Genomic DNA, 21,649 nt, shown 5'->3' with positions numbered 1-21,649 from the left:
TTTTCATCTTTTTTAATGCTTGCCTTATTTCATTTGGACTTATGCGTCGATAAAATATATAGCTCACGTTCCCTTCGGAGTTACTAAGATGTCCCAACCTAACTCTTGTGTCGCCATCATCATTGAATAATTTTGTGAAATACTCCTTCCATCTCTCCTTAATAGCTCCCTCATTCACTAATACATTTTGATTTTCATCTTTTATGCATTTCACTTGATTTAAATCCCTTGTTTTTCTTTCTCTTGCTTTAGCTAATTTATATATATCCCTTTCTCCATCTTTTGTATCAAGTCGTTTATATAGATTCTCGTATGCTTTTGACCTTGCTTCACTAACAGCTTTTTTTGCTACCTTTTTTGATTCTTTATAATTTTTTTGATTTTCTTCATTGTTGCACTGATATACAGCCTTATAGCAATTTTTCTTATTTTTAATTTTCAATTGCACTTCTTCATTCCACCACCAAGACTCCTTAAGGTTAGGGGCTCTACCATTTGTCTCTCCAAGCACTACCTTTGCTGTGTTTCTCAGGGCATTAGCCATTTCTCTCCACATTTGGTTTGTCTGTCCTTCTCCATTCCATTCTTTTCTACCCCTTAATTTTTCTTTGAAGATTAGTTGTTTCTCCCATTTTAAATCCCACCACCTGATTCTTAGATTTTGTTTTGTGATTTTTTCTCTTCCAATTTCTTACTTGGACGTCAAGTACTAGAAGTCTATGTTGAGTAGTCAAACACTCTCCTGGTATCACCTTACAATCCCTACAACATATCCGGTCCTCTTGTCTCATGAGGAAGTAATCTATTTGGGTGCTTAATGTGACATTTTTACATGTGATTAAGTGTTCGTCCCGTTTTTTGAACCTAGTATTGGTTATGATGAGCCCATATGCCATTGCAAAATCTAGAATAGACTTACCCTCATTATTAATTTCCCCGAATCCATACCCTCCATGTACCTCTCTATAGCCGTTTCCGTCTCTACCCACATGACCATTTAAGTCACCTCCTATAATCACTTTCTCTCCTCTTGGTATCATTTATATGAGTCCCTCTAGATCCTCCCAGAATTTTGCTTTTATCTCCTCACCTAACCCCGCCTGTGGTGCATATGTACTAAAGATATTCATAGTCATTCTTCCTAGAATAACCTTCACCATAATAATCCTATACCCTATTCTCTTTACATCCACTACCTCATCTACTAAGCTTTTATCCATAATGATCCCCACTCCATTTTTTGCTCGATCATTTCCTGTGTACCATATTTTATATCCATTTTCTGACAAAGTTTTTGCTTTTTTCCCTACCCATCTCGTCTCTTGAAGGCACATAATATTAATCTTTCTCCTAATCATCACATCTACCACTTCCATAGCTTTGCCTGTTAATGTTCTTATGTTCCATGACCCAATCCTTAATCTAGGATTTTGTTTTTGGCTTTGACTTTGAATTTGATTTTGTTTTTAATTTTGATTTTGTTTTTGGTTTTGGTTTTGATTTTGATTTTGTTTTTGGTTTTGATTTTGATTTTGATTTTGATTTTGATGTTGGACTAACTTCTTTACCCACATCCGTCCAAGCAAATGCGGAAACCCTTGCTCATTTGTCACTACATCCGGGCGCCGATGTAGCGGCCCTAGCTCACTTGACACTACACGCGAGCAGTGTAGCGCGTCGCTATGAAGGGTTACGCCCACGCCCAAACGTTTTTTCATAATTTGTCTAGAGTTCATGTTTTGGATCTGACTAAGTTTTACGTTGGCTGTCGGCTACCTAACACAACCCTCCTCATTTATCCGGGCTTGGGACCGACAGTGGATAACATCCCCAGGCGGAGTTGGTTGAGTAGCTCAATGTTCGAGAATATTATGTCCAAGCTAGGAATGGAGAATACATATTCACCAACTTGAGGGAGAGTGGAAAAACTGTGTATAGCTAGCCATTTTAGGAAGGATTCTATATTAGCTATTTTAGGAAGGATTTTATGATCAATTAGGCTGATTAGGAGATTCCACAAATTATGGGATCTGATATAGCTTTCTCTTATTGTTAGAAATTTATGTATATATAGCTAACCTCTATGTATCATTGGTTAAGAGAAGAAATACAATTATTTCTCTATTTCTCACACCTTCTCCAATAAGAACTTGAAAGAATTCAGAGATTAGAGTAGAGAGAGAGTAGGGAGGAAGAGATTAGAAAGAGAGAAATAGGAAGGAAACAAATTCTGGTATTCTCATTCATGCTTTCTCTCGATGGAGGGGTGCTAAATATATAGGCCATTTGGAGGGATATTCCCTGTCAGAGGTGGGTCACACCTAGTACAAATTCTAACCAACTATATTCCTTTTGTCTTCTTCCTACCTGGCTGATCATCACCTTAATTCGGCTAACATCTAAATATCAAAATGGTAACGTCTAACCTACCAGCTACTACCGAAATGAAGTAATGCCGAAATTTAAAAAGTTCACGAAAATAGATGCTGGAGTAACAGGTCATTTCGTGACATGAACTTCCGGTAGTACCCTGCAAGTCCCAAGAATCCTTGTACTCCCTTTGGTGTTGTTGGGGTCGACCATTCATTGACTGCTCTTATCTTTTCGGGGTCCATGCGCACCCCATCAGTAGAGATGATATGGCCAAGGTAGTCAACTTGTTGAACTCCAAACCAACATCTTGGCAAATAAATGATTAGTAGAAAAAACAAATAAAACAATGCGCAGGTGGGATAGGGGGTTAGACCAACTGGTGCTATAAATCAAAATATCATTGAAGAAAACTACGACAAATTTATGGAGATAGGATCGAAATAGATCATTCATGAGGCTTTGGAACATTGCTAATGCATTGGTGAGTCCGAATGGCATGACGACGAACTCATAGTGACCCTTGTGAATGTAGAAGTTGTCTTATGGATGTCTTCGACATGAACCCAAATTTGATGGTAACCAGAGCGAAGGTCTAATTTGGTGAAGAATCTTCCTCCATGATGTTCATCGAGCAGTTCATCTATAATGGGAATTGGGTACTTATCTTTGACAATGATATTGTTGAGGGCTCAGTAGTCCACACAGAATCTCCAACTTTCATAAGCTTTTTTAACTAGGAGCACCGAAGAGGAGAATGGGCTATTGCTTGGACAAATTAACCCCTTTCTCAAAAACTCAGACCTGACATTCAATCTCAACTTTTTGATAATAGGGATATCGGTAAGGCCGGACACTGAGTGGCTGAGTATTGGGCATCAGAGGAATCCTGTGGTCATGCATACGATCAGGGGGTAGTTGAGTGGGTTCCAAAAATACCTAGTTAAATTCCATGAGGACCTCGTTGAGGTCGCCGGCCAACTCTTGTGGGCTATATGCTAGAAGGGTCCAAAATTATCTGGAAAAAATACCTCATGCCTTCCAGGTTTAGCAGTTCTTTATCTCTCAACGCCTTAGATGGCCCCTTGCGTATTCCTTGTAACTTGTGTAGCCTGTCGTCCTTTTTAAAGCTCATGGTCATGTCATGGTAATTAGCTTCAAAAGGACCGAGCGTCTCCAACCACTGCACCCCAAGCACTACTTGACAAGCCACCAATGGTAAGACATAGAAATCAGCCCGTATGGAACAATTATGAATGGTTAAGGAGAGTCCTTTGCACTGGCCCTAGCAATCAATCTTCTTCCTGTTAGCCACCACGACCTGGAGAGGTTTGTTGCACTCCACAAGTAAGCCGAGTCGCTTGCCCACGGTTTGGTTGAGGAAATTGTGCGTACTCTCGTTGCCGATGAGAATGGTGATGTGGTGGTGGTTCTGTAATTGCTCGTTAACTCGCATGGTGTGGGGGTGCGTAGTTCTAGTGATTGTGTGGAAAGAAATCTCTAGTGTGGGGTCGTCACTTGCCTGCTCTTTTTCAAGGTGGATCTCCTCTGGTACCATCGAATCCTCAGTCATAAATAATTGGGGTCACTAGCAGCAGTGGTCGAGCACAAATTTTTCATCACAATAAAAGCAAAGCCCCTTCGCTCATCGATCTCGGGCTTCCTGACTAGTAATGGGTTTGATAGGTGATGACAATTGAGGGAGTTGATGAAATAGAACAATTAATCAAAAAAAGAGGTAGAGGCAGACCTAAGAAGAATTTGAGGGAGACATTAAAGTTTGATATGAAGTGTATGGATCTCAATGAAGATATGACAAAATATAGAAATACATGGAAGTCTAGAATTCATGTAGCCGACCCCACATAGTGGGATAAAGGCTGGATATGTTGTTGTTGTTGTATTGTTGTTGTTGTGCTTGACTCGACAAAGGTGCCCGTGACCCTATGTTGGGTCTCTTCTACAATTGGTTTCTCTTTTCAATCAGTGGCACCACTCCTATGGTATTAGATATCAATTTCGATTGTTTCACCTTCACATTCAAGCAGATCTCATCTCACAATCCTACAATAAAACATCCCACCAAGTAATGTTCAGGTAAGTCATCCATTCTTTGGGATAACTTTTCAAATTTGGCCTGGTATGTCTCCACTATAGTAACTTGCTTGGGCCTCGCGAGTGCCTCCAAAGGATCCTCATAAGCTGTTGGTCCAAACCTGTGAAGAACAACCTTGGTGAATTCCGACCATGAAAAAGGCCCTTTGAACTTGCTCAACTAGCAATGGCATTGTAACGCCACCCCCTCTAGGTGGAAAGGTGCCAGCTGCACTTGTTGTGATGTTTCAACCCCCTTGAACTCGAAATATTGTTCAGCCCTATAAATCCACCCCATAGGGTCTTCGCCATTGAATTTTGGGAAGGATAGCTTGAGGCTAGTATGGCTCCGCTCAGTAGCCCTTGGAGTGTAGGAACTATCAAAGTTGTGTGGCGCTTGGTGGTGGGATTATTCTCCATGGCCAAAAGAATTGATGTTTTCTTCACTAGTGGTTTTTGCTTGGGCAGCTTGTAGGGACTATAACTCAGACAGAATAGTTTGGAGGGTAGTGTTCATGTGGTCGAAGTTAGCTTCATGCCAAGTGATGACTTCTTGGACCTCATCGCGAAACTCCATGTTCAATTTCCCACGGGTTGCCATGAGTATGCTCTAATACCAAAAATGATGTGTGCACCAGACTAATACTGAAGGAAAGTGAATGGTGAAAGAAGTAGAAAAGAGAGAGAGAAAAGAAGATATGCAAGAGGGAAATCTGATTATTATTCAACATAATTTCCACTTACAGATACTGAAGTTTAAATAATAAATAGAATAACCACTTTTCCTAAAACAATGAGGAAATGGCCAAATTATTAGCTAGGAAATAAGAACTAAAGCATCAAATAGATAAAGCCCATGAATAGCTCGTGGACCAACTAATAGATTCCCTGTAGTCCTCTAACCACGTCCAACCTGCAGGAGTATTGCACCATGCACACAGCAATTGTAAGGTCCTCATCAGTTTATCTCCACTAATCCTCCAACTGACCTATACTTTAAAATAAATCTAATGCAACCCTCTATCATGACCCTAGAAACAATAGAGGGGCAATATTATAATAGGGTTACAATAGTTTGTTAGGAGATATTTTGTAATCTGTTAGGAGCACATGGGTGTTGTTATGAATTCAATTAGCAACCAACTATGCCTATAAAAGGGCTACTTGTAAGAGGATGGGATGTGATGTGAAATGAGATTGAAATCCTTTCCTTCTAATTCTCTCTATCTCTCTCTCGACTCTCTCTAATTTCTCCCTCCCTTTCTGCTAATTTATCACCCTCCTTCCAATTCTCTCATTCTAATTTCCACCTAATTCCAGTCTCACCCTAGGAATGTGACACCCTCAAAGTCTAGCATGCAGAGTTTTTTAATTAAGATAGAAAGCTTGTCGACAGAGAATATGTTTTTATGTCCTAAAGCATAAAATTCAAGTCTTTGCCTCATTTGAAATAAAAAAGGAAAAAAAAAAATACTATCAAGCTTCCTATATGAGTTACAATTCACATCAGCCATATATGAAACAACGGGCATTAGTCTTCCCTCTTATCTTATTCTTCAAATGATTTTCAAGATTGCTACCAAGAAACAGGAAGGTAGAAGAAAAGTAATAGCCTTTCAGAAATGTTTTGCATTAAGAAAATTCATAACAAAATACTATGAATTAGCCCAAGAGGGAGAGGAAGAAGAACAAACCCCGCCATTAGGACCCACTTCCTCAGACAAGAGAAACGCCAAATCCCCACTTCCACAACACAAATCTAACACATTATCTCCCTCTTTTGCACTGCACCAATCAAAATAAGAACTTCAACAGTCCAGACATACAAATATACATATGCAAACGAAGTTCACTTACCCACTCCAGGACACAGCCATACGTTTCCAGATCCGATGATGCCCCAAGCTCAGCAAATCATTCAGCTGTAAAAAACAAAAAAAAAAAAATTTTCGGAAAACAAAAACCGTACCCCAAAACTCTCGCTCGGGCACAAAAATTGTAGTATGAGGATAAGGGGACATACATTATCATAGACTGGAGCAATGCGGCTAAAGAGCGCCTGGCGTTCAGCGGCACACCTAACCGGACGGCGGTTTGCCGTTAACGGCCCAACAGGAGGAAGGTAACCTGAAGCAGCCATCTTCTCCCTCTCTCTCTCTCTCTCTCTCTCTCTCTATCAGTTTCTGATAGGCTTGTAAGCAGGGTGAGTTCGGGTCGGAAACGATAGATTCGGATGTTACGGGTTATATTTGACGGACCAATATCCGATCCAACTAGTCGACGGGACTCATAATGGAGATCCGTCTAAGGCCTAAATTCCGATCCGATTAGCCCCCGGCCAGATTAACCGTAAAAAACAACCAGCAAATCTGAGTAAAAAAATTTTTAAAATCACAATTGCAAACGCCATAATTCCGTCCTGTTGGCCATCTCCATCCCATTTTCCTATCTCCATCCTTATTATACTATAAATAATTTATATTTTATTTTAATTTTATCTAAAAAAATTACATGCTCTAACCATATTCCCTATTTTTTTCTTTATTTTACTTTTTATTTTATTATTTATTTTAATAAACTTCAATTTTATTTATTTTATTATTTCTTTAATTTTTACACATACACAAAATTAATAATTAAATACACAAAATACTCAAATATACATATATACAAAATTAATAATTAAATATATAAATCAATAACTAAATACACAATAACAATCATCAAACATAAAAATAAATAAAAAAATTCTCCAAAATCCCACACACCTACTTCTTACTCAATCTGCTCCTCACCCCGTCGTCGTTCTGCTCACCTCCTCTGACTTCATTTTTGCTAGTCGTCATTATATTCGTCCGCCTTTATATTCGCTAGTCGTCGTTTTGCGCCTACAACTCATCTTCTCCGACTGTCTTTGTCAGATATGTTGTCGCCACCTCTTCAACATTCCTTTGCTGGTTGATTTCGCCTTCACCTGTAACGACTCTTTCTCTTCCCACGTTGTTGGTCGTTGAGGGGTGAGTGAAAGATGGCGAGAAGATTTCCATCGCCACATATGGGGAGAGATTTCCAACTTGCCAAATTTCTAGCAAGGCGAAAGAAATTTGGTGAGCTTTGTTGGAGCTTAATTTCTGGATTTGGCTCTTTATTCCATGATTTGGAGAGCAGAATAGCTGCCCGTTACGTGAGCAAAAATTGCTTGCCAAGCTAAAATATGGAGAGCCAAATACTGGAAACCCACTCAAACAGTGTTCCTTATACGTCTTGTCCCTCGCCAAATATTTGTTGAGTTTCAAATTGTTTGCTATAGTTGGAGAGCAAAAATTAGCATACCCTCTGTTATGCGGATTTCTCGCACCACTTCTTATGGGCTAGATCTAGTCTAGTAGGCCGACCCAACTGCTTAAGGCCCAAGCAAGCCCATCAAGACGAGCTCGCACATCGCTGAAACCCGAACTCAAACCATGAGGCCTAGCGAGCTCCCAACGATACTTCTAGTGAGTTCCTAGCGATACTTCCAACTCGTTGGCTTAACTGATCAGCTCGCGTAATATGAAGGCTGCAAAGTAACTAAAGAACAGTTGTGGTCTAAGGGTTATTCTAGCTAGGCCATCTAGACCCAACCTAGCAGTCCCATCTTGCTCATGTACCCACCTGCAACATCATCATTGCAGCCACTTTTGGATTTCCACGCGCTTACCTCAGATCTCATCCTCATTAATGGTAGATCTCATCCCCATTAATGAGGGTCCCTTTGGCACCATCTAGGTGTCTTCACCGACGTCAGATATTTAGTCCCATCACCTGCAAGCACACGACGCATCTAGGAGGACATTCTCTCCTTCTATATATCAGTCAGCTCTCTTCAAAGCCATGGTATGCTTTTCTTGCCAGCTTACTGCCACATAGTTGCTCCTGACTCTCATACTTACTTGAGCATTGGAGTGCTTACAGGTACCGACGACCTGATCACTCACCACAATTGTAACACCCTGGTGTAATTGGTGTTAAGAGAATGAGAAAAGAAGTAAGAAAACTTCCAAAAATACCCTTGAGAATGTGTTGGATCCTTGAAAATGAGGGTGTCCTATGAGAGAGGCATTTTGGTAATTTGAATAGTGAAGTCCAATAAAAAGGATATTTTGGTAAATTGAAAATAATTCCTATGTGGAATTAGGTAAGTAAGTGAATTAAATCTCAATTTTGCAATTATGTGGAGATATATGGGGTTAATAAATTCACAAAGGATATTTTGAGAATTTTGGAATTAATTTCATAAAGGAATTTAATTATGAAAAATGAAAAAAATGGTGGATATTCAATTATGTGGTAAAGTAATTAATTTTTCCCTATATTGGAGAATAAATATGGTGATGCCACATGGATGGATGAGATTAGAACTTGGAAGCCAAAGTTAGTGTCTTAGAATGACACGTGGTTTAATGTGATCCAAGTTAACTGAAGAGATTAAATTAAATGCAAAGGAAATTCTAATTAGTTTTTCAAGCATTTAATGTTGAGCATGATTAAGGAGAATTAAATAAATCCAAATGAAATGGGAAATTAGTCACCCATTAATGGTTGAAAATTGTGCGATTTATTTAAATGGGAAAGAAAGTATTTATGTCTTTCAAAGTGGTCTCTCATGTGATGGTTGGAAAATAGTCAAAATAAATTAATTGAAAATAAAAGGAAATTTCCAAGTGATCCAATGGTTGTGCTTAAGTCTTGAAAAGGAAAAATAATCCAATGGATGAGATTAGTCAAGATAAATAGCATGGATTGTGCTTTCTCCTATAGAGGAGACTTGTTTATTTGAAATGAATGGTAGAGATTTAATTCTCCTTAAGTACATGGATTGTGCTTTTAATGAATGGTGGAGATCCATTTTTGAAAATGGGAAATGGTTGTATTTAAGGGCAAGTGAGGAGGACTTGTCTTCCTTTGGCCATTTGGAGAAAGAAATGAAGAAGGAAGAAAGAAAGAGAGATAAGGAAGTCTCCCATGGAAGAAAAAGTGAAGAAGAAGAAGTAAGGGATCAAGGTAAGCTTTGTTCCTTCTTCTCTTTATTTTAGTATGCTTGAATGTAAAGTGAGTTCTTGTTTGAATGCCATCTTAGATGGGAGAAGATGATGATGGAAGCTCTCTTGAAATGAAGATTTAAATATTCAAGAAGAGGTAAATGATGACCCCATGGGACGGTGGCCTTGCAATGTGTTGTAGGTATGGTTCATAAATGTATATGTTGCATTTGGCATGTTGTATTGTGTTCATTAGACTTATGGCCATAGGTTAGTTTGGGAACATGATTGAAATGGTGGGTTGATGCCTCTAACCTTGGTGGGTTGTGAGGGCAAAGAGACCTAGCCACACTTGCATGCATTTGTCATCATATAATCTTGTTATGTTCATATTTATTTTGCATTGCACCTTTATTGAGCTTAATAGCTCATGAGGTTTTTACCCTCACATATAGGTTGTGGAAGCATGGGAAAAACCAAGACAAGGTGGAATGGCTTGTGGAAGCATGGAATTGAAGATTCAAGTGTATTGTATGACTTAAGGTAGCCTATTTTGTTGCTCTTGATTTATGTAATGTAATGTATTGGGTTGGTAATGGCTTGTTAAAGCCTAAGATTATGTGTGTATTTTATATTTGGGAGTGTTTGATTTATTTTAAAATGAGATATTAGCTTATGGCTTGAAGATGCCTAAGTATGGATGTAAATTTCTCATTTGGCATGAGTTGTAGGAAGCATCAAAGGGGTTAAATAAGATGGTTTTTGTTGAAAATGTGATGCTTTGGGGGGCAAAATTTTGGAAGGAGAAATCTGGAAATTTTGGGTTTTGAAGGCCCAAGAAGGAAAAAAAAAAAAAAAAAGGAAAAAAGTAGTGGAGGCGGTAGCAGTAGCTGCTAGGGCCCGCGCGTGGCCCATAAGGGGCCACAGGGGGTGGCAACAGGAGTGGGCACGGGGGCGCGGGCGCTGGGGTGTGACCGCGCATGGAAGGTGCTCGCTACCAGCTGCCAACCGCGCAGCTAGTGCACCGTGGGTCCCTGGGCGCGCCAGCAGGCCCGCCGGCCATTTTTTTCAAAAAATTGGAATTTGGGGGGATATTTGGGGCAATTTTTAATTGATTTTGGGGGCCGGAGGAATTTTCAAAATAAAGCAATTTTTTGGGCATTTTGAAGAATAACACCGAAATTTTGAAAAATTAAAAATTATAAGTTTTTCCTCCAAAATTGGTAATCAATCAATGGATTGATTGAAATGGTGATTTTATGGAGCCCGGTAAAAATTCTTAAGTGGAAAAAAAGAATTAAATATAAATAAGAAAATGACGGTTGGACATCTTCATAAGTTTTCTTTTCAACCAAATGCGGTGTGGTTGAAACCCAATTCTACTAATGAATCCTGAGGTTGAGGGAATGGAAGGATGAGTCTAATTCCCACTTAGGGCGTTTCGTCTTGAAACATGGTCCACCCTTCACCAAAGGCCAGGCAGGTGGACAATTCGAGAAATTGTTCACGAGTAATACCCGTAAGTGAGAGTGGGGCATTACAACTACGTCAAATTCTCGTACCGTGGCTATTATCCTTCTCGGTTGTGGTCATTTCATCAGTATGTGTAATATCCTAATATTTTGAAAATAATAGTAATTAACTTTTGTATTTAAAATATTTCTTTTGACATCCATTAGAGATTATAATTAAAGAAATGCTAAATTAATGGGTTTAGAGTTAGTGGGTTAACTTGAAAAATGAAATGTTAAGTAAATGGGCTTAGAGTTAGTAGGTTAAGTTAAAAAAAAGAAATATTAGGTAAATGAGCTTAGAATTAGTGGGCTAAATTGAAAAAAAAAACTAAGTAAATGAGTTTATAGTTAGTGGGCTAAGTTGAGAAATGAAAGGCTAAGTAAATGGGCTTAGAGTTAGTAGGCTAAGAAAGTAGGCTTAAATTTATGGACTAAATGAAAGAATAGTCCATTCAAAATAAGATTTAGTTGAAAAATAATTAAAGTAAAAAATAATTAAAGATAATGAGTGAAATAATGGAGAAATATAGAGACAAAGTAGAGTGTGGACAAATAATCAAAGATAATGGGTGAATTAATGGAGAAATGTGAGAGACAAAATATGGTGTAAACAAATAATAAAAAATAATTGGTGAATTAATAGAGAAATGGGAGAGACAAAATATAGTGTGGACAAATAATCAAAGATAAATGATGAATTAATGGAGAAATATGGGAGACAAAGTAGAGTGTGGTCAAATAATCAAAGATAATGGGTGAATTAATAGAGAAATGTAGAAGATAAAGTAGTGTATGGACAAATAATTAAAGATTATGAGTGAGATTTAGTGGAAAATAATTTTAAAAAATAATAAAATAATAAAATATAGTGGATCATTACAATTATACTAAACTTAATTCAACCTCTATAAATAGAGGAAACTTGAAAGGTTTGAGACTTGAATTAGAAAGAAAAAAGTTGTAAAAAAAAAATGATTTGAGAGTAAAAGAGAGATTTGAGAAAAAGAAAGAAAGAATATCGAGAAAAATACCAAAAATTTCTAGAAAAATCATATAGGTTGGGTTTAGTAGTTCGTGTGAAGATTTGTGGCAAAATGCGTTGTTGGATACGCAAATCGAGATTTCATCGCAATATAGAAGAATACTGAATCACTCCGTGGGAAGGTAAGTTATCTTCAAAAATTTCTTTAAAAATTCCAGAAATATTAGAATGATATTCTAGAATTTTTTATGATGAAATTGGAAGAGAAATGCATGATTAGTATTTATTATGAATTTTTGAGGCAATAGATGCTTGAAAATCAAAGGAAAATGAGAAATAAATAGAACATGGATTTTAAAATTATGAGAAAATTTTTGGGGCTTAGGAATATTGTTTTAGGAATTATCGTGAAAAGAAATTGAGAAAATTTTATGAGAAGGTATTTATTTCATAATTTTGAGGAAATAATAGGAGGAAATTGGAGAAATTAGAAAAATTAGAGAAAAATTAGAAATCTAATTTTCTTAAGTAATTATGATGTCAGGGTACGTCAAAATTCATAATTGAGTACAATTGGAAGTCCGACGCGAATTTTGAAGCAAAATTACGTCAATGGCAAAATTATCTTTTTACAAGGTAAGTGGTACTATTCAACTAGATTCATTTTATGAAAATGGCTTGTAAGTGGTTTCATCAAAACTTGATTTTATGTAAATATTTTCATCGAGTTGTCATGTCTTGATGTGAACATGTCATGTGATTGCATTTACATATATTGATGACAAAGTATGTATATGAGCATGATGAGATTCACGATCATACGTTGCATGGGTTTGGGATTAGGTACTGGCGCCGTTGCTTTTGCCAAGGGTGCACCCATACACCCCAGTCTGGCAGGGAGACTGTAAAAATGATGGGTAATCTTAAGGTGCAGTCGACCCAAACATGAGAGTTATGATGTTATGTGCATTGCATTAATACATATATATTATGATGTACTCTTACTTAGATGATTCATCATCTAATGTGGGCTTTGTCCCTGAAACATTCAAACGTTCCAGATGAGATTTGCAGCGAAGACATAGAAGCAGATGAATTGTAAAGACGCAAGACATTATGAAGTTAATTTTTACATTTAATTCCTGTATAAGGACCCAATCATGTATCAGTCATGATATGTTATGTTTTCAAGTTATGTTGAAAAAAAAATAAAAAACTGATGTCATGTTTCATGTTATGATGGACTTAAGTACTATTGTTGAGTAATCTTGTGTTACTAATTTCGTTGAGACGGTCATGTAATATTATTAATGTTTGAAGTATGTTGAGGTTCGATTCTTGCTTCCGCTATTGATGATTACCTAGCCTAACGTATACAGAGTAAGTAAGCTAATGATAGGTAGGTAGTAGGAAAATTTTAAAATTATATCATGATGAGTTATTAAAAAAAAAAAAATAGTCAAAATTTCCTAAGTTATAACATGCTCGTGGTAGTGGGGTGTTATAATGTGGACCAACGAATTACAATCAACCAATTCGAACGTCGACACCCTTCTTGCCATCTCTCTCCCTCACCCAATGGTGGCGAAATGCATATCCGAATTTGGGAGAAGACAACCGGTTACGAGTATTAGTAGCAGCAACGGAGAAGAACAAGCATTGCAGGCGTGCAGACGACTTGTAGACACTAGATCCAACGGCGGCAACAATAGTGGCAACGAGCAGTGACAATGACGGTAATGTCTTCTTCTTATGCAAAATCAGCTTGGTTTGTGATTCAATATATATTTTGTATTTATTTTTGTATTTGATGATTGATATTTTGTGTATTTGATTATTGGTTTGTGTATTTGATTATTAATTTTGTATATGCATGTATTTGATCATTTTGTGTATTTAATTATTGATTATGTGTATGTGTGTATCTGATTATTTTATGTATTTGATTATTCATTTTGTGTATGTGTGTATTTGATTAAATTTTTATAATAATAAAAATTATAAGTAAAGTAAAATAAATAGAATTGAGCAGATACGACAATGACGAGTAACAGACCAAGTGGCGATGATCACTACCAAATCTAGTAGCAGCGGCGAACGCACGCTACGGTGGCAACAATTGAATTGTTTAGCTGTGGCGGTGAGAACAAACACAATTTGTGTAATATCTCAAATTTTTTAAAGGGCTCAAGAGTAATTTTAACTTGGGCCATAAGTGAAATTATCAAAAGATTAGGGGCTTAATAATAATTTCTTACGGTTATTAGTACCGAATCGACTATAAGGAATACCACGGAGTGTAAATTTTAAGGCAAATGATATGGTCTAGATGAGAGTTCCGAGATAGGATTTATGGTATTAAAAGAAATTAGAATTGAAACAATTTTCAGTATACCTTCATTTCAGGCTAAAAAATCGAATCATTATAGGGGACTCTCGGGAAGTCAACGGAACCCTGAGGGGGCTCGATTTTTCGTAACGATCAATCTTGTAGTGGTTTCAAGATGAAACAAAGATCCTATGAGAGCGCAAGGACGAAATCGTCCTTATCAAGTAAGCTTGGAGTTATTAACTTTGCATTTTCAGTATCACAATGCAAATTAATTTGAATGATAGAGGGTGTATTTGCAATTAAATAAGTTCCTAAATGAAATAAGAATGAAATATAGGGATTAAATGTGTATTTTTCTATAATTATATTAGTGTAATATATATATATATATATATATACACGCGTGATGGCAAGGAATGGTAGACAATGGGTGATAGATAAGCAAGTGTGATGGGGAAAACTTTGCACCATTTGTGGGCATTGGGATGAGAGATTGATAGAGTGATTTGAGGAGAAAATTCAGGAGATTAATGTATAATATATATATATGTGTGTGTGTGTATACTTACATGCTTGGAGGCCAAGCATTTACAGTGAATGTGAGAAATTAAATCTAATTTTTCTCTCATCAAAAAGCCATGACCGAGAGTGAGAGATCGAAAGTGTGAGAAGAGAGAGATTGAATGAGAGATCGTGAGAGAAATGGTGGCATTGCTCGATAGTAGTGAGCTAGATGCTCCTTGAAGGCCAGCGGTGTGGTCGCAAGGCAGCATTCCTTTCAGAGGCGACGACCTAGAGTAGCAATGAAGGACAGTTGGGGCAGTAGGGGTGCGCGATGGTGCACACGAAGAAGACTGACGAGATCGTGGTGAGCAGTCAAGAGCATCAACGATTAGAGATGGCTGTAAGCAGAGGTGATAGGCGGTCTACAAATGGTCACGCGAGGAAGCCAGCTCGGTGGCTCGCAGTGGCTTGCGGACGCTGGCCAATGGTCGTGTGGCGGTGAGGTAGGGGGCAGGCATTGACGGTGACTGACGGAGGGCAGACATGTTGTAAGACTCTCTTCCGAATATTCCCGCTAGTATAAAATATTCAAAAGAAGGTCATCACAGTGATGATATTAAACAAACCATGTTGAAACAAACAACTCATTTCATTAATAGCAGCGGAAACTAAGTTAAGGTTCGATTACATTTTCAATACCTCATAAGTCTAGACTCGAAGGCCATACAAAATAAATAGAGGCTCTAGTGTAAATTAACAAAATAAACATATTTCATTACAAGCCTCTCCAAAATGCTACTAAAGATCTTCAAGGTAGGATGCATCTCTGTACACCCCTAACCTTGGGCTGAAATCCTACTGGACTCACCCCCTAATAACAGTCTTTCCTTTACCTGGAATGGCAAAGAAGATCAAATGAACCATAGGGCTCAGCAAGTTCGAGAACAAAAAATAATGAATAAGATCCAAGAACACAGTGACTCCAAAAAGAATAATCACAGATTCAACAGTTATGTACAAGATTCATAGCTCATAAATTTATCAATTCAAATTTAAATATATCATGCCACCATGTACCACTATGCAATTGTGTATGAAATTTCAATGTCAGTATCAAATCTCCTAGGCTCTCAAGCCATCAATCAATGCATGCAAAAGTGCATCATTTCAATATCAATGTCAAATTTCCCCGGCTCTCAAGCCATTATTCAATACATGCAAAAACGCATCATTTAAATATCAATATCAAATTTCCTCGACTCTCAAGCTATTAGTCAATACATGCAAAAATGTATTATTTCAATAGAATCTCACAAATAAATATGGAGCCAACCTGCCGGGCTATGGCCACCACTTCCAACGCCAGGTGCTCTAGGGTACCTTTTCCCTTCGCGTAAAATAATGGGTGCACAAAATATATATATATATATAACATGTACATGTATGCATCATGTATACATTTGCAAACTACATGCATTTAAATTCTTGTTTCTCAATATTCATATTTTCAACACCATTTACCCATACCGGGTATTTTACCATCATCAGACAATTTATCATGTCTTACTTCATAACATTTACCGCGTTCAAGATGTAAATTATAATACAGAGATAATTTTGGTAGATGTTATTTAAGGTTAAAGCTTGATTCAACATTTGAGGAGTATTATAGATTTAATATGTTATTTTTCCCATCTTATAATTTCCTTGAATTCATTTAATTGGTTCCAATATACAACTACTTGCATTCATGCTCATAGCTCAATCATAAAAAAGAATGGCAACCCAAAAAGAATTTCATATCAACGATTCCTTCAATTTTAGATTTGTTTTGTGGTGATTTCAAATAATTGATTTGGGTTTGATATTTGATCAATTGCCCCAAACAAAATTTTGAAATTTAAGTTCAAGAACTCTAGTTTCGAGAACATCAAATAGATTCACAATCAGAATTATACACCAAAAGTTATTCTACAAAAACTACAACAATGCAGAAATCAAAATAGTAAGATTCTAGATTTTTGGCCAAGATTGAAGGGGCCATTATGGGCTCAATATGAAGCCAAATAAGGCGGGTAATATCAAAACGAAGCCTAGGATGTCTAGTTTACATCCCAATAAACGGATCTCAATTCAAAGATGAAAACAGAAAGTTATAGGCCAAAAAATATCATGTGGTTAGATTATACGAAAATAGTAAGCTACGAATTTCTTGGCAGAAATTAATCGGGTTGTTACGGGCTCAAAACTTAAGCAAATCATTCGAATAATACATCAAATCGAATCCTATGAAGTCTAGTTTCCAATGCATCAAACGAATCTTAAATCAGATATCATCTCAAGGAGATATACCTAAAAGAATGAAGTATGGTCAAGTCTACTACAGTAATCATGAATTTGAATGGCACATTCGAATGGTTTTTAGCTCATTCGGAAGATAAGGAAATTCATTCGAATGAGGGCACTATTGGATTCGAATGACAGACAAAAATCAGAGTAATTTAACCAGCTTACATGAAATTCATTCAAATGTGGGAGGAATTCATTCGAATGTGTTTGATGTAAATTCGGATAAGACTATTCTGGCAGTTTCGACATCGTTTGGTAATCTGGGAATAACTTTCTCGTACGAGCTCCGATTGAGCTAATTCAAAATGATATGGAAAGACAAGAAAAATATCTACAATTTTCATGTTTTGATTTTTAAGATATTAGGGCTTCATCAAGGTCGAAATAGGTTTTGAAGTTGCTATTATTGCGATACATTAGAATGCGACTATACAGTTTCAATAGCGTTTGGTATTCCGGTCATAACTCTCTGGTCCGAGCTCCGATTTAAGTAATTCAAGATGACATGGAAAGACAAGAAAAATATCTACAATTTTTGTGTTTTGAGATTTTTTGAGAGATTCAACTTCATTAAGGTCGAAATTGGGCTTGAAGTTGTAGTAGTTTTGATCTATCGGATATGGCTATCATTTGAGTGCAACATTTGAATGGATTTGGTATATATATTCGGATGGTTCAAAAAGGATTTAAATGAGCTTAAATGTGTATATGTGAGGGTTATTTGAATCATATATAACATGTATTAGGGGTTATTCGAATAAGGAGGGTGTTATTCGAATGAGACAGCAAGTGACATTCGAATTATACACAGTACCATCTGAATAAGGCTTTTTAACAAAGAGAGAGAGAACGGATGAGAGCCTATCATTTGCATGGCAGGGCTACTATTTGAATGGGTTCTATTTATATGCAGAAATAATTGCTTTCCTTAATACGGAAGGAATAAACTCCTATATCTATACTGAATGAAGATGTACCATTCACAGAAATAAATTTAGGGTAAAGCAAACCCCATTCGAAACATCAAAGGGACCTTAATATACTTAGCAAGGAGATTTAAAAGAAAATGATGCTACAACAAGAAGAAAAAGAAGTTACATGCAAAAATAGAGATATATACATATAAATATATTTATAGTCATCGCAGTAAGCCAAAATAAATATAGAAATTGTATCAATAGAGAGAAAGAATGGACTAACAATGAATAAGAGAGCTTGCACTGTAATTACAAGGAGAGTGCAAGAAGAAATTTGCCTGAAGAAGTCGTTCCAACAGTAGAGAAATAGCTGGACTCTGCCTCCGAAGCTCTAGTTGCCAACAGAAAATGGAAGAAGAAAAAGAAAATGAAGTAGAAGAAAAACATGGAAAGAAATGAAGGGGAAGCAATGGAACAATAAGAAAAAGGGAGGTCTACTGTCTCAAAAGTACATATTTGGAGACAGTAACCTTAGACATAGATTTCAAAAGGACATCAATGAAAAGCATCAAAGCGCTAACTTTATACTTCCTGGTGACATAATTCTCAGGAACTGCAAAAATCAAGAAGTGCATCTATCGTGTGGATACTAAGTTCCCCATGAGTCCTCCACCAATCTCATAATGCTTCGCATTTGTAAATCCCACTTCCATACCAAGCTCCTCTAACTCCTTCCCTGTAATGAAATGAAAGTAAATTTGTTCAAGCAGGAGAAGAATAGACTAAGTGCAGGTTTAGGCCCTCATTGGATTTAATAATGAGTTTTGGTTCTCGTTTATCCACTGACCATTCTGAAAAGCATTGGGGGCAAAAATCATATAACATTAAGAACAAAATTGCCATGTGAAATAGAAATCTGAAGATGTCACCCCATGATTTCCATACACATCAAAACAGAATACTCATATAGCAATAAAGTCCGTTTGTCAGTGAAGACAAAATGAAGTAGGATTGAAATTTACAGTCAAGTACAAGCCAGAAACCAACGTTAAGAGAGGATATGACTGAGTCTTTAGCAGACAGGAACTAGTTGAGTTTCCCAGTATAATTTGATAAAAGAAAAAGATCTATAATTAGATAATAAGGACAAACCTGTTAAAAATTCCTGAATTGAGGTTTTTAAGTATTTGTACTCCTCCGCAAGACCATAACCAGAAGCCACTGGAACAACTATGTTCTCAAGCATCCATTCCTTACAAATCAGTGCTCATAGCATCAAATTTTTGTCCTTACACAAGTTACAATTTGACATCATATTTACAAAAAATAAATGAATGATTGTTTAATACTGATAGATTGAGACTTAATTATCCAGAGAATAATAGTATTATGAGGTTATGGAATGACACGAAAAGCATGTCATAATAAAGATGCATTACTTCTTAGCCTAAAAAAATAGATGCATTACAAAATGGATACAACCATTCAGGGAAGAAGTCCTCCCACTTGCGCAATTTTTTTTTTTTTTTTTTACTAGGTCTCCACTTATGCAATTGAATGATGATATTCTACAGTTGATGATTCTCAGTTATGGTTGCTCTTGCTGCAGCAATTCTTGGGGAAATCACAACATCAGTGCACTTGCAGTAGTTGGACGACTTAATCAAAGGTCCATGTGAGAACAAACCTTAGATTTGCAGTCACTCCACCCAGCACCCCTAATTGACAATACAACTTAGATAAAATGCTACTTTTGTTATGCTAGCAACCATCACCCCAGAGAAATGACCAGTGTAGGTATTAGTAGGCATTACCAGCCTGTGAGTGGGCATGTGCTAAGTCCATCCCAAAACACAATAATACAAAAGCAACATTCAATACAAGTTCTTGTTTGCCACCACTTACTGATGCTAATCTAAGCTAATGTTTCTCATCTAAATACCCATTCTTCCTTTAGGATCCTGGAGAACTCTTTGTAACATCTAAGGAGGCAAGCAGGATAGACCTTTGAGGCAGTCAGAATATTGATTTAAATATAGATAAAGATTCAGCTTTTCAAGACAGGAACTAAGCAAATATGTCCAATATGCCTGCATAAACAAAGAGTTGCACCAATATGTCCATTGATTCCATTGTTAAATTGAAATTAAAAGTTTGAGTTTTGACTTTGCAGACAAAATTATAGCTGATTATTTCATTGCATATGCCTGCTTAAACAAAGAGTTGCACCAATATGTCCATTGATCCTATTGTTAAATTGAAATTAAAAGTTTGAGTCTTCACTTTGCAGACAAAATTATAGCTGATTATTTCATTGCAAAGAGTAAACACACTCTACATATAGAAACACAAGACTAGCAGTTCAAAGTTACCAAATCTTTTTAAAAACCAATTAATGAACAATGTCAGAATGCAAGTCAAAGATTGCAACTTGATTTCATATTACAATACATACCTCTATTGAGGCAAGAAGCGTGTTGGTGCTTTTGTTGAAGTCCAGGACAGATGCCTTTGAGCCTGGTTTCAGAATGCGATATATCTCCTCCATAGCTTTGCGTTTATCAATGACATTACGCAACCCATAACCCATTGTAACAGCATCAAAATGACAATCAGAAAATGGTAAATCAAGTGCATTGCCTTCAACCCACCTATGATTCATCACACAATGTCAATGTCTTGGAATTCCCAATGGTAAAGCACATAATAGCTAGCTTAATGAAGTTACAAGATCTTTGCTTGAGATTTATTGATTACGATATAAAAGGAAACTTTTTTTAGGTTGGTTTTTACTGGTGTGAGAGGCTTCTCAATAGCCAGTTAATTAATTCATAGTTACATTCACCAATGCTCACTTAATGTTGTTGTAGCAAGCCTTTGAGTATAAATGTTGCCGAGATGAAGCAAGTGATAATTGCTCCTTTGAGAAGTCAAGACCAATCACCTGCAAGTTGTGAAGAAAAGAGAACCCAGTATGGAGGTATTGGATAATATTTCAGAGGTTTTTCCATTAAATGGTGCATCATGATGGCATTAAACAATTTTTGTCAATCTCAAATTTAAGTAGACAATGCAGAATTCTTTTATCAACAATAAATATGAAAAGGAAAAATGCATTCACAACAGGGTGTTGCAAACATCATAAAATGGTTTCTTTACATATTGGTCAATTCACTCTCTAAGCATGTTCCAAAAATGTTGTTTGAAGCAGGTATATTAAGAACTCTAAGAAGGTTTTTGGGAAAACAAGGTTATTCTTACCAAAGGAAAAGATTTATCGACAACCAAGAGAATACAGAAGCCACAAATGTGCCAAACAGATCTTATTCTTTAATTTGACTGTACATCAGCCCTTGTATAAGATGTTTGCTCCACCACAGCCAATTTCACAAAAGTATGAACAAAGAATGTTATTGTGTAGCGTAAAAACTGCCATATTGCCTGTGGCTATTGATCTCTTCTGACAGATTAGCAACACTAAAACTCCAGACAAAATTAACCAATGAAGACAAAAATAAATTCTAGTACATGCACCACATGCAGAAGTTGAAATCTGGAAAAGCAAT

At 36.7% G+C, this 21,649-nt stretch overlaps 1 protein-coding gene across 14 annotated transcripts in view; it reads right to left on the bottom strand.

The window, feature by feature from the left end:
- LOC127797273 (2-phytyl-1,4-beta-naphthoquinone methyltransferase, chloroplastic) overlaps positions 1–21,649 on the bottom strand; it is a 54,349-nt gene that overhangs the window by 17,454 nt on the left and 15,246 nt on the right. For 2 of the 14 annotated variants that reach the window (XM_052330023.1, XM_052330014.1), the window contains 4 exons: positions 20,939–21,027; positions 20,539–20,734; positions 19,236–19,335; positions 18,282–18,819 (listed from right to left, as the gene is read on the bottom strand). The exons of 1 other annotated variant lie outside the window; for it this stretch is intronic. In XM_052330023.1, the coding sequence (XP_052185983.1) occupies positions 18,719–18,819; positions 19,236–19,335; positions 20,539–20,734; positions 20,939–21,027 (486 nt within the window). In that variant the 3' untranslated portion in view covers positions 18,282–18,718. Of the gene's footprint in view, positions 1–6,158; positions 6,250–6,321; positions 6,387–6,487; positions 6,684–15,447; positions 15,711–18,281; positions 18,820–19,235; positions 19,372–20,538; positions 20,735–20,938; positions 21,028–21,649 lie in introns of those variants that run through there. 11 more of the 14 variants (XR_008022168.1, XR_008022170.1, XR_008022169.1 and 8 more) reach the window with 11 other exon arrangements.

Source organism: Diospyros lotus, chromosome 3, assembly GCF_014633365.1.
Source record: "Diospyros lotus cultivar Yz01 chromosome 3, ASM1463336v1, whole genome shotgun sequence".
NCBI lineage: Eukaryota > Viridiplantae > Streptophyta > Magnoliopsida > Ericales > Ebenaceae > Diospyros > Diospyros lotus.
Note: the sequence above shows the minus strand (reverse complement) of the source record. Positions and strands in the feature narration are given on the sequence as shown.